Source organism: Colias eurytheme, chromosome 4 (genome assembly GCF_061535395.1).
Source record: "Colias eurytheme isolate Ceu_HAF_F1 chromosome 4, ilColEury1 Martin Lab GWU primary, whole genome shotgun sequence".
In the NCBI taxonomy this organism is placed as follows: domain Eukaryota; kingdom Metazoa; phylum Arthropoda; class Insecta; order Lepidoptera; family Pieridae; genus Colias; species Colias eurytheme.
In genome coordinates, this window is record NC_142983.1 from 2182428 (window position 1) to 2196570 (window position 14143).

At 34.4% G+C, this 14143-nt stretch overlaps 1 protein-coding gene across 1 annotated transcript in view; it reads left to right on the forward strand.

Annotated features, from left to right (window-relative positions):
- Pgant2 (polypeptide N-acetylgalactosaminyltransferase 2) overlaps window positions 1-13652 on the forward strand; it is a 64347-nt gene extending 50695 nt beyond the window's left edge. The window contains exons 6-10 of the mRNA XM_090120336.1: window positions 8827-8940; window positions 9198-9376; window positions 12093-12299; window positions 12664-12830; window positions 13308-13652. Of these exons, the coding sequence (XP_089976462.1) occupies window positions 8827-8940; window positions 9198-9376; window positions 12093-12299; window positions 12664-12830; window positions 13308-13576 (936 nt within the window). The 3' untranslated portion in view covers window positions 13577-13652. The remainder of the gene's footprint in view (window positions 1-8826; window positions 8941-9197; window positions 9377-12092; window positions 12300-12663; window positions 12831-13307) is intronic.
- Window positions 13653-14143: the final 491 nt, after the last annotated feature.

A 14143-nucleotide genomic window follows, 5' to 3' on the forward strand; every position in this document is an offset into this window, starting at 1 on the left:
TCTAATACTAAATATTATTACCTGTCCTGTTAATGAAATAAACCTATAGTTAAAGGAGTAACATTTGACTTTCGAGTTCGAAAAATAGTATTTCTTCTTAGCATAATTATCTAGAAACAACAAAGTGTTTATCGTTTAAATATATCGATTGCCTAAACACAAAACAATGCAATACCCATCTGCGTTCTATTTAGTAGGTACTATCAAACTATGCGCCTCCATTACCGAAGGAGCGACGTGACTGGCGTGGTAATGCCAAGGACCAATACTTGGACGTTCACCTATAAGAGCGAGCGCCCACGAGCAACTTAGTTGCCCGGCAACTATTTTGTCTCTGTCGCTGTCTCCTCGCAAAGTTTTGAACGATGGGCACACGAAAGCGACAGCAACGCAACTTTTTCTTTAAAATTTTCTTCATTTATCAACATGGTTTTCGAAGAGACGGTTGTGGTCTGTGCTCTTGTCCCGCATAGTTCCCATTCCCGTGGGATTTCCGGGATAAAACCTATCCTATGTGTTAATCCAAGTTACCCTCTATATGTGTGCTAAATTTCATTGTAATCGGTTCAGTAGTTTATGCGTGAAAACTGAAAACCATACATATATACCTACAAACCTTTCCTCTTTATAATATTAGTATAGATATGTAATCGTAATTGTAAAAAGTAAAGTAGTTTTTATTTAATAGATACTTTTTAGTGTATTTTTCAACACGAATCAAACGAGCTCAAACTCTATAAAGTTGAGTCAATATATTACTAAGTTCATATGGCCACCTTCCGATTCCATCATCAAATCAGCTCTATTTCATAATAATGTTTCATCGCTATCCAATTTACATGCGTATACAAAATTTCAGCTCAATCGGTTACCTGGAAATAAATCAAAGTTACTTGCTACATTTTAATTAAGTCATCGAGACCAGACAAAAATGCTCATAAAATAAAAACTACTGGGCTTATCCGAATAAAATTTATGGGACCAATTCCACACCATTCCGCATCAAAAAAAAAAGAATCACGTAAACCGGTTCAGAAACCTCTGAGTAATCGGTGTCCATACATAAAAAAATATACCGGCCGAATTGATAACCTCCTCCTTTTTTTTTAAGTCGGTTAAAACTACTGTGTACGAGAATAAATACGTTGACATAAATAGGTATTATCGCTACGCCGGTTACGCGGCAACTGGCCGGCGGCCGTCGCCTGGCAACATTTTTGTCGCCGTGCGCGCACTTGCATTGAAACCAATAGATAGGGCGACAGTTGCGTCGCGGGCTTGTCTCCGAACCCGCGGACAAAAAAGTCTCCCGGGAGTTGCGTCGCTACGTACGCGCACTTTCAAGGCTTTGTCAGACAGGACGCGTACTTAGCGCGCGTCAGAGCGTTAAGTTGACGCCGCGATATGACGCTAAGATGTGTTCTACTACCATCGTATAATACCGTCAAACAGAGCGCCGGCGCTAGCAGTACGCAACGCTCTGTCGCGGCGTTAGGACGCTTTAACGTCGGGTGTTGTATTTTTTTACAAATTTTATTTTAGCGTCGGAGTTAATAGGCGTAAAATAATAATAAAATACTGCATAATGACCGAAAATTTGATAGAATTGGTTAGAAAATATCCATGCTTATATAATACGAAGGATAGTTCATATAAACTATAAAGATATATCAATGAAGGCAAAATTGTGGGCACAAATCGGAGAAGAAATTAATGAAACTGGTAAGTAAAAAATTCTTCCGACTCCGGAGTTAATATCGCTGTACCTTGTTTTGTTCGTAAGTAATAATTATGTAAACAACATGCAGCTTTAATAATATCAATTGCTGTGTCCTAACGCGCGCTAAAGCGTTCTGTTTGACGAAGCCTCGCGCGACGTTAAAACAGGACGCTGTAGCGCTACTACGCAGCGCTTAAATACGCGTCCTATCTGACAAAGCCTTCATACTAGCCCATGGCTGGAGAGACAAAATAGTTGCGGAGACAAAATTGTTGCGGAGACAAAGTTTCTCGTGGGCGCTCGCTCTTAACGCATTCTGTTGACATATTCGATCTTGTTCTAGAATGCTCTATGAATTTTGGATAGACAGCTTTTGGACTTTGGACCTAAGAATTGATGCAGTTCATATTTTCAAGTATGTTGCAGAAATATGTTCTAGCTTTATTCCGCAGCTTCGCTCGCGTAGTCTTAAGAAAAAACCGCATAGGTCGGGAGCTATTATATTTTGGATTAATACATAGGATAGTTTTCATCCCGAAAATCTCAGAGAAATGGGTCTGTGAGATTGGATGGGTCTATGTATTAATCAAAAATACCCTCTATGTGTGTGCCAAATTTCCTGAAAATCGGTACAGCAGTTTTTGTGTGAAGGAGTAATAAACACACAAACATACAAACTTTCGCATTTAAAATAATATTGAGTAGGATACTTTGGATAGATAATGTTCAGAATACTAAAGCTTGCTCTCAAACTTTGCACAGAAATGCAGGGATTTATGTCCAAAGTCCAGAATAGATTTAATGAAAACTACCTCCGTCAGTCTTGATATAATATTAACTTGGAGAAGCTTTGTTCGCTACATTGATTGCATCCCTAAGTTTGCACTATTTGTATTATTATTAAATTCTGACGTTTCTGATATACTTAAAATAGACAAGTAAACTCTAGTTTACAGCATGTAATTCGGTCTTATAAATATCGAGAATACTTCGATATATAATTCAATGAGAAACTTTGGTTGCTATGTAATTTTTTTTGATAAAATGTAATATAGAATGACATAACTTATTAACATATTAATACGGCCAAATAAACCAAACATCTGCTATTTTATATTTTAAAGGTCAAGACGAAACAAGAATCAGAGCCATTTTAATCAAATTTATTAGTCTTTATTTTGCGTGATACATTATATAGAAACATTTTTATTTTAAAATGAACACAATTACACACAAGATAGAGTCCTTTTTTGGTGGACACGAACGTATAATAAATCAATCTTTAACCAATCTGTTAAGAATTAAATAATCTCACGTAGCATTAGCTCGACTGCGTATGCGCACATTGGTACATAGACAATGAACATATTGTTTGATAGGAAGCCTACTGCTATGATCATAATTCCTGAATAGTGACGTCATAGGAGCCTAGGTCCTTTTCCTGTGCATATACACTGGTAAATAGCCAATTTAGAGCCTAGAAATCCTGCGTTACATGCGAAAATTTGCGAGGATACAATATGTATGTTTTGTAGGTACATAAATATTTACATATAAAACAGCCAAGCTTTGTTTTAGCAATGCCGATATTTCTACGTTTTTATGTAAAACGAACAAAAGTTCATTTTCAATAGATAATTACTATGTTCAAAGTAAATTGTATTTCAAATATATTTTACACTTTAACATTACAAGTTGCAAAATAACTGAAAGAGATTGTAAGTTCGCATTGCTTTAATTCTTGCAATATTTTTTATAATTCCAATTGACTGTATGTAACACTATCTTAAATTGAAACGACCTCAAAATGGTTATAATATATCTTCACGATCACATTTAAAATGTTAATTGTCTCATAAACAAAAATAAAATGATTTTTAACTGAATATAAACTTGCTTTGTCCATGAAAAAAAATATGTATATGTGCGACTAAAATGAAATTTCACAAAGATTTTGCGTTGATAAAATTATTGAAAAAATTGTAATCTGGACAAGATTGCAACAAGCATCTATCGACTCTGCTACAAACTTATGTATCACTTGATACCTATATATAAAAAAATTGGAATAAAATGGAATTGGAATAAGTGGATAAATGTGACCACTGGTTTTCAAAAGAGATTAATTCATAAAAATCTTTGGCTATGAACCGTTTAATATGAAATACATTTTTGTTTTGTGATGCCTGCATAAAGTTTCTTATTTCTCCATAATATAGAACAATCTAGAAGTGTTACCAAACAATGGCTATAGTTACAGGCCAGGGGTGAAGGGATAACACAGATGATCGCTTGCGCAACCGCTTGCATCTTCCGTTCACCACGCTTGAGTAACTGGACGGTGTGGGATGGGGGATAGGCTGTAGCGGGTTCTTCTTAGTACTTATTTATTATGCTTCGATATTAGCCAGTCCAATACACCGTTTGTTTTATGTGCGAATTAAATATGTAGGTCGGAAAATTGTAATAGAACGCATTATGTTTGTAATGTTTATGTGAGTATTGGATTATGCCACGTAAATCGTAATATCTATATTGCGAAATTGGATAAAATGTATCCAATTTATTGATGGTTCATTAAAATGGAAATATCAAAGCGTATAAAACGTTCAATTTTGGAGATAGAGTATTGGTATTTTTATGATAAACTATAACAATCGTCAATCGTATCCCTTTAAAGCAAGCGCCTTTGATGAAGATTCTAAATTGTCTCATTTTGTTCAAACAAAAATAACGATAAGCTACCAAACGAGAAATAAACAATAAAGAGTACAATATCTGAAAAGTGTCAAAAAATGGCTGTTGTAAATTACCTTTACAAAGCACATTTACAATTTATTAGGTACATGGAAAACCACATTACTTAGAAAACGCTTTCCGCTCATAACTTGTAGGTACTCTGATAAAGTAATGCGGTATATCTGTACGTGAAGCAACTTACTTTCAAAGTAAATCGCTTTTGCAACTCCGCAGTGGTCGAGAATCGAGATGCTTCGACTAGTTATCATTTTTTACGTCTGGTTTAAATGTTAACATTTCGTTCCGTAACTAATGCTTAACTAATAGTAATTTGGTGCTTGTTGGTCATGAAATGTCATAAGAAGGTGAACTTTATGTGTTAACATTATTTAGCATGGCTATTATTACGTTATGTAAATAAATGAATAGTGATAGTCTGTACAAAATTATGTTTGAGCATATTTTAAGCATCTAAGGCAAATATTGATAAGAAAGAGAGGATCAGATAATAAATATTTCGGAGTATATATTTGGTATCGAAACCTGAATTATATAAATCAAAGGCTAATGACTTGATAAATTGTGAAATATCCTGTATTTTATTCACTCTTCTATTGGAAAAGGAATTAATAAATAATCAAACGCTTCATAATTATAAGGTTCTCTATCTACAGCCTACAGTGACCTAGTTTAATTATATTTAGGTTATTTTTTTATTCAATCGCCTTATAGCTCGACAATTTAATTTGTTACTTTTTTAATTCATTATTTGATTATTTGATAAAATATGGTGCAATTGACATTAAAGTTTTGTAATATAATAATTTGAATTGATTGCCGTAATTATTCGGGTCAGTACAATCCGGAACAAAATAAGCATATTATTGCATTTAATTGTACATAAATTTTATATTAAGATAAAACTATCCTATTTTCAGGAATTTTAAATTTCATAACAATCGTTGCAATACTATTCAAAATATAGAATAATTTATTCGTTCATAATTTATACAAATTGAGTGTGTGTTTTATTTTTTTTTTGTTAATCTGCATTTTTAATCAATATCTCATCATCATAAGTGTCTAGAAACCAGGACATAAACGTGTCCCAAAAACAGGTGTTCCACATTGGTTACTAGGTTTAATGAAACTAATTATTATTCGCTGATTACGTAAACAATCAGAAGGAGAACAAAATTAAGTTAGGCTAAAAAAATAGAGTCACAAAGATATACCGATATTTGCTAAGAATTAATTATTTAAAGTGACTGCACGTCGCGACTTCACTCGACTCTAAGAGCAACTTTAGTAAAATTCATTTTCATAACACTGAGTGTACCAGTTCATTTATCAATTGAATGAAATGAAATGTTAATTAAACCATCTTTAATTTCCTGGAATGGCCACGAGTGTAAGCGTCGTCTATTTGCCCCATCATTAAAGCGGCTCGACGGAACACAGTGGGGTTTTACTTTTTAGTCGGTAAGAATCCGACATAACCTTCTCCCGGGGAAGGAGCCGTGGGTATCTTTGGAAGATTCCCCAATTTAACAAAAAAGGCGTCGTCTATTTTGTCTTAATTATAGAGACTAGTATACTAGTATAGTACTACCAGTAGACTTTAGTAGGTCATTGTATGCATTTCACATTGATATTATCGATTGATATTCTTTACGGAAAGTGCTTTCTGTTCCTTAGCCAATCGAGTTACTCTTTCAATAGTCTCTATAGGGAATTGAATCTAGGCTTCGCTCTCACAACTAACTAGCGCTAGTCACTATACCAATAAAAAGCACTTTAGAAAACCTAATTTAAACTATTTCATTACTACTATAAAATTTCCAATACTAAAAAAAAAGTTGCCGAGTGTCATAACGAATTATCTAATATTGGTATTAAAACCAGTTCGAAAAACGCACAATCAAAGCATTTCCATACATTTTAAACGTCGCCTATTAACCCCGTTTGTAACCTAATCCTCTAATTTCGATGACAAAATTAAACAAGCTAAATTGGACTCTTTGGCTCTGTAATTATGACTGAATTCGTATGCCACCTGTCTCAGTATTGGATGAAACCGGTATGATCCGTGACGCGTATGTCGCGACCGTGCGACCTTGACACTTGACATAAAACATTTTCTTCATTCATCTGGCTTCGAATACGTAACCTTGTCCATGGCAAAGTTACACAAGAAAGTCGGAATGTTGGAATACATGTCAATATTATGATATCAACTAGGTATGTTATGGAACATTAATTAAATAAAATAAAAAACGGAGCTTTTTAGCGTTGGACGATTTAAGAGAAATTTTGTAATATTGTCTAATGTCTTTTTTACAAAATTAATGGATAGTGGATTCTGTTATCGATTTAATTGCATATTTATTAATTGGTTAGGCAATATTATTATAGCATATTTATAAAATGCATAAAACCCACAGTAATGTAAATTTGGATAAACTTCCTTCTCTACATATCTATATAAAATTCCCTTGATTTTTCTATTGTAGTTCTATATCGTTTAGCGTTGATAATAGTGTATCTAGTGAGTTTAAGTATAAGGTGTTTTCTAACATTCAGAAAAAATCAATAAAGACACCAACATTAAATAAAGAATAGTCTAGAATGAATTACAGTTTTACAAAAGAAGGGGTTTAGAAACGCTAACGAAAACTAACGTGCTGAATCGATTCGAATCTGACCCAATTCAGGTTAAAGAATACTCGACCTTATTAAACTGTATTCTCATTTTGTTGTGTTAGACAATTCCCTGGTTAATTACTGCGATGTCTAGAAAATTATTTTCTTAGTGTATAATATTCACGAGGTATCTAATAATAGATTGTCTTGTTCCTTGTAATATTCGAGTTCATTTATTTTCCTTATTCATGTATAAGTTTTTATATCTACGTATAAAAGCTAAATTGATAATTAAATTGATTAAAATATGAATTAAACTTAATCGTTTTGGAAACATTATGTTTCCAAATATGTATTATAAAGAACATTATTTAAAAATCACTGAAGTACCTTAATTTCCGAATACGTTTTGTTATAATATTAAATCTTACATTCAAAGAAAATCTACATACTTTTTCACGTTGTCTACCTTTTTACCAAAATTCACCATAATGATTCACACGTGAAAACGGACATAATTTTATCTACGTTCCCAAAAACGACGGGAAACTAAATTTTTAGCGTATTTTTGGTCTAAGTATTCGGCCTCCTTTCACACTAACCTCATGAATACGGTCAGGGTCTCTTAATTTCATCTAACGCAACAAAGTTTAATGATAATTGATTTAAAATCATAATAATATGTTAATTCTGTGTGTTTATGTCACGGTCAAATATACAATGAGGTAATGGTAACGGTTTTTGTGTGCTGTTTGCTAAAAAATATAATATTATGTATGCCTTTCATTTAGACATAAAATGTAGGTGCCTCGCTATAGCAATAAATGTTTCTTTCTTGAACATAATATGATGCTAAAATTAAACATTGTTTTATTCTGCATAATTATTTTTATTATTTTTTATTTTTTCTTGTCATGTTTTGACCTCACGCGGGTAACATGAGTGTTTTTTGGGGGTAAACCTTTTTCTTTAAAAGTGCCTAAAAGGTACTTAAGTTTTCAAAAGTACATAAAAAACATCGTATATCCAATACTGTTTTTTCGATTAAGGTATTATAATATATCAAATTGGTCATTCAAAAAAACATTTTGGTCATACACACTTCATATTCATTTTTATATATTACCTATATGTACATAAAATGAAAACTGGATCACTTAGTTATTTATATCCTACTTCTAATTAACGCTTACTTCCGTTAAAAGTGTAAGTGCACTTATGAGGACCTCCAACTTTTAAATCCGTGCCCATATGAGGTTCTGTCAATCAGATTAATGGAAGTGCTCCATTTATAGTAGCCTGTCACAGGGTGGTCAAGAACGACCAGTTTTTTTATATAATTATTTTTTTTGGCTTAATTTTTTATGTTGTTAGAGATATTTGAAGAAATAATTAATTAATGCTTCAAATAATGTCATATACCTATTGCTTATTCTAATTCAAAGAGATTATGAGATTGCGAGAAAAAGCAGACTTCTAGAGAAACCTGTTTTTGTACTTCAGTACGTAAATTTTCATTTCTGAACTCTATAAAACTTTAAATTTCATCCACTTTTAATGTATTTTAGTATCCTAAGATATGGTCTCTTTTAAAAAGGTTGTAAATTTTTGTGAGCAGTTGTGATCGCTTACCATCAAGCAACCACCAGTTGGGTAGTAGCTGCAACAAATAAAAGTTATCGTGCTGTGCTAAGTCTTGAACCTCAATATTTTTTTTATTTCAGGATCCCACCCGAGTTGTATGTCCAGTAATAGACGTGATCAGCATGGATACCTTCCAGTACATTGGAGCATCAGCAGACCTTCGGGGCGGCTTCGATTGGAACTTGGTGTTCAAGGTAAGTCGAGTGCCTGACTGGCGATGTATTATTTAATGTATTTAAATGATATTCTTGAATCGTTTGAGATTATATTCTAAAACCACTTTTTGAAGATCATATTCATGATATTTTGGGTACTCCTTTTTATTAAGAGTGAGAAGTTTACCAATCCTATATTTTCTCCATTTTTTATCACGATCAATAATACTTTAGAACCAAAAACTTATTTCTGTCCGATTAACGTCGCATCTCATACAATTTAATGCTTATTCCAGTGGGAATACCTATCACACGCTGAGCGAAGCGGTCGTCTCAGTGACCCAACGCAAGTGATCCGAACTCCGATGATAGCTGGTGGCCTGTTCAGTATGGACCGAGCGTACTTCAACAAGCTGGGCAAATACGACATGAAGATGGACGTGTGGGGCGGGGAGAACCTTGAGATCTCGTTCAGGTGGGTACAGAACAAATATATTCTATACATATTATATTTTTAATATTATAAAGCTGAAGAGTTTGTTTGTTTGTTTGAACGCGCTAATCTCAGAAACTACTGGTCCGATTTGAAAAATTCGGTGTTAGATAGCCCATTTATCGAGGAAGGCTATATATCATCACGCTAAGAGCGGAGCAGTGCGGGTGAAACCGCGGAGCACAGCTAGTATATAATAAGCAAAGAATTTCATGACAGAAATCAGGTAGGTTGAAGACAGTATGATTGGAATTTTATGAGTGTATAAGATCGTTAGCAAAGTTGCATCTAAAAGTAAAAAAGATGCCGATATAGAACGGTAATGTCGGGCGTAATGTAGACTGCAGAGACGTCAGTAATGCTTTTGTATTAGTTATTGTCAGGAAATATCCATATGCAGAAATATAATTCGTAGGGCATCCAAGTCCGACCTAATTCAGAAAATCCATGCTCAATTGAGTGCATATGAAAGTTTTGAAAGACCGGTTCAAATAATAAATGGATCAGCATAAAAGTATTATTTTATAAAACTTTTAAGTACATAGAATTTTTTCTTAATTACTAAGCATATTGCAATTGCAATTAAAATAAAAATTGGTGGATACTTAAACTTTTGTTGTATACTCTTTCATATCTTTTCTATAAATAAAATTTGGGTACCTAGTTCTACAAATATGAGGCAAAAGTAAAGTCATAATTCGAGGTTTAAAGTTGAAAATTTGCTTTCGTACGTGGAACGTTAAAGTTTCAATGAGCGTTGAAATGTTTAAAATGAGTTTAAAGAACAAAGCAGATGGTATTATTTTGATATTAAATTCATGGAAACCCCACGTGGGAACCTTAATTTATTTTTAAAACGTTCCTTCTAAGTACATGACATTTAAAATTCGATTATCATACGTGGATGTTTTAAAAATTGCTGAATTGATTTTTCTAATAAAAAATGTGAGATCGAGGAAGAATATAACCAATATGAAGAATAAAATCGTCATTTTGATATCTAAATATGAGCCAATTTTTTTACTACATATTTTAGATTTTACTTACATTTTTTTCATTAGTTTATTCCAAATACATAAGAAAGTTTTTCAAGGTAAATAGATAATTGAAATGAGCAGAACATTTGCGAAATGTTTTTGTAAGTGTTAAAGATGTAGGCATGATATACGTAAATGGTTTGAGCGACATTCAAAACGATCCAAAAGTCACATTTGCCATCATCGCTATTTTTAGGAACTCTATTTTTTATATAATAATTTTAATACCATGATTGCACATGCACAAAACAACATACGAAATTAAACTTAGTGACAATCTCATAATATGCATAAACCTATTCGTAAAATATAACTAAATGAATATAGCTTATTTATACAAATCAAAGTTAATTTAATGTAGGTACGTAAAGCTGGCGATGAAAAATTAGCGAAATTAAAAAAAAACAACACCAGAATTTGTTGCTTATTTGTTGCTAATTAGTTGCTATAATGACGATTTTGTTGCTCAACCCGTTCGCTGAAAATCAGCAACAGTTCTAGCTTAACGTTAAGGTAGCGTGCAGAAATCGGAAAAAGGGATGGATCGTTGCAAAAATGCAGATGAATTTGTTGCTAATTTGTTGCTGCATAAAAACAGTGAAAATTTTGAATTTTTTTCATTGGCGCCAAAAATAACACTGGCCACGTCAACTTAATTGTCGATTTTCGGTAGTGAAACATAAAAAAAAATTTGTTGCTCCTCACATCGTTCACTGGCACAGTGTACAGAGCCAGCAACAAAATAGAAACCGGAAGTAGAGTTAATTTTGAAACCGGTTTGCTAGAAAATCGTCCACGCCAGCTTAACTGTCGATTTTCGGTAGTGAAACATAAAAAAAAAATTTGTTGCTCCTCACATCGTTCACCGGCACAGTGTACAGAGCCAGCAACAAAATAGAAACTGGAAGTAGAGTTAATTTTGATAAGAAATTTTTTTTTATGTTTCACTACCGAAAATCGACAGTTAAGCTGGCGTGGACGATTTTCTAGCAAACCGGTATCAAAATTAACTCTACTTCCGGTTTCTATTTTGTTGCTGGCTCTGTACACTGTGCCAGTGAACGATGTGAGGAGCAACAAATTTTTTTTATGTCTCAGTACCGAAAATCGACAGTTAAGCTGGCGTGGACGATTTTCTAGCAAACCGGTTTCAAAATTAACTCTACTTCCGGTTTCTATTTTGTTGCTGGCTCTGTACACTTTGCCAGTGAACGATGGGAGGAGCAACAAATGTTTTTTTATGTTTCACTACCGAAAATCGACAATTAAGTTGACGTGGCCAGTGTTATTTTTGGCGCCAATGAAAAAAATTCAAAATTTTCACTGTTTTTATGCAGCAACAAATTAGCAACAAATTCATCTGCATTTTTGCAACGATCCATCCCTTTTTCCGATTTCTGCACGCTACCTTAACGTTAAGCTAGAACTGTTGCTGATTTCCAGCGAACGGGTTGAGCAACAAAATCGTCATTATAGCAACTAATTAGCAACAAATAAGCAACAAATTCTGGTGTTGTTTTTTTTTAATTTCGCTAATTTTTCATCGCCAGCTTTACGTACCTATTTAATGTTTTTGTGGACATATGGAGCGACATAATCGACTTCCGACTAAGCTCCTCAAATAAAGAAAAAAAAACTAAATGAAAATCCATTATTTTCAGGGTATGGCAATGCGGTGGTTCGCTAGAGATAGTGCCCTGCTCCCGGGTGGGTCACGTCTTCCGCAAGCGACACCCCTACACGTTCCCGGGAGGTTCGGGAGCGGTATTTGCGCGGAATACCAGGAGAGCAGCAGAAGTGTGGATGGATGATTATAAGGAATTATACTACAGGTCGCAGCCGCTAGCTAAACAAGTGGAGTATGGAGAGTGAGTGACCTTTTTCTTATGTTGTTTTTCTTGATTGTGTTATGTGGACTTTCAATTTTGTCCGTGTTCAATGATTACGGGCAACCCTAATCCGTCATCGTCTTCCTAATAGGTCATCTGCCAAACATGTTAACACAAGTCACACTTGAGTGCACTATTCGTAGACTATAGATTATCATTTCTTTTTGCTAAATCCTCTCCTTAGATTTTTATATCTAACTTATGAGTTGTAGATTGTATATATATTTACACAGCCTTACCCGGAAATATGAAAACTTTTAACTAAAATTCGTGTATAAATGTTTGTACTCTATCTTAACTGTCGAAAAACATCCTTTAATTATTTTTTTCATCCCAATTCCAGTATATCAGAACGCAAGGCACTCCGCGCGTCGCTCCACTGCAAGCCGTTCCGCTGGTACCTGTCGCACGTGTACCCCGAGCTGCAGGTGCCGGCGGGCGGCGCGCGCGCGGTGCGCCAGGGGGCACGGTGCCTCGACACCATGGGGCAGCTTGTGGATGGGGCACCTGGTGAGTGACAGCTTTATATATTATTTGCCTCGACACCATGGGGCAGCTCGCGGGTGGGGCACCTGGTGAGTTTTCTTAAGGAAACACGTATATCTCTAGACGCGGTGATAATGGATCTTTAGGGCAGTTCGCTACCACCAGGTAATAAGGATGAAACCTAATTTAAACGTGTTGAGCATGTAATGATAAGGAAATCGCGTGTCGTGCGGCAGAATCGAACAGAAGCACGGTGGCAAGAAAGTTTTTGAAGTTTTAGGGGAACACGTGTTTTCTAACACTCTGGGTTGAATTCTGCGCTCGAGTAGCTCGCCGATATGGCGCCTTTTGAATATTTATAGTTTTACATCAATGATTTATCTTTGGATGGTATAACCATATGGCATTCTGCTATTGTTTAAATAAATAATAAATGTCTTAATTACTTCGACTAAACACGATGATAATGAAACGTTCTTATAAAATCCTTTCTCCTTCCAGGTCTGTACCCATGCCACAACACAGGCGGGAACCAAGAGTGGGTGTTCGACAACGGTCTGATCAGACACCATTCACTCTGCATCTCGCTATCTCCCGCGGGTCTCCCCGTGCTCGTACCTTGCGACCAGACCGATGAGAATCAACTCTGGAAGACCAAGGGATCCCTAATCAGACACCTTAAAACGGACGCATGTTTAGATTCAGATAAGTCCACTCTGTACTTGGCGAACTGTGATAAGAATAAATCGAGCCAAATGTTCTCCTTCTGATCTGGTCTGATGGTTAGATTGGTTGAAGTTTGTGGTTACTAAAGTTGTGTATTGTTATGGAAGAAACAAAAGGAATGGTTTTCGAATGTTGAGCTGAAAAATTTATGTTGAAGGAACTTGATTAGTTTTATGTTTTTGAACTTGATTAGAGTTAACGATCGGATATGTAAGGCAGGATGAATAAAATAAAAACCTAAATTACGCTTCTTGATACTTCCTCATAAAAAATGTAATATTATAGACTGGGGTAGAAGCCTTTGAAAATATGTTATTCTTTGAGAAAAAAATCATAGCAATTTATTTCAATTAGTTGCTTAGTAAAATTGTTCTAATGTGCGAAATCCTCTAAAAAAAATATACCTAAATCAGAAATTAAACAGAGAATACAGTAAAATATTAATTCATACACGCACCACTCGTACATAATACATATTATTATGTGAATTTATTTTATCAAATGCATGAAACAAGGAAAGTTATAAATTGCTTAGTTTTTATACATTTGTACGCAATTTCCTTATGGACAACTTCGCATACCAATTATCTTTTTATAGTAAGTTAAAGTAT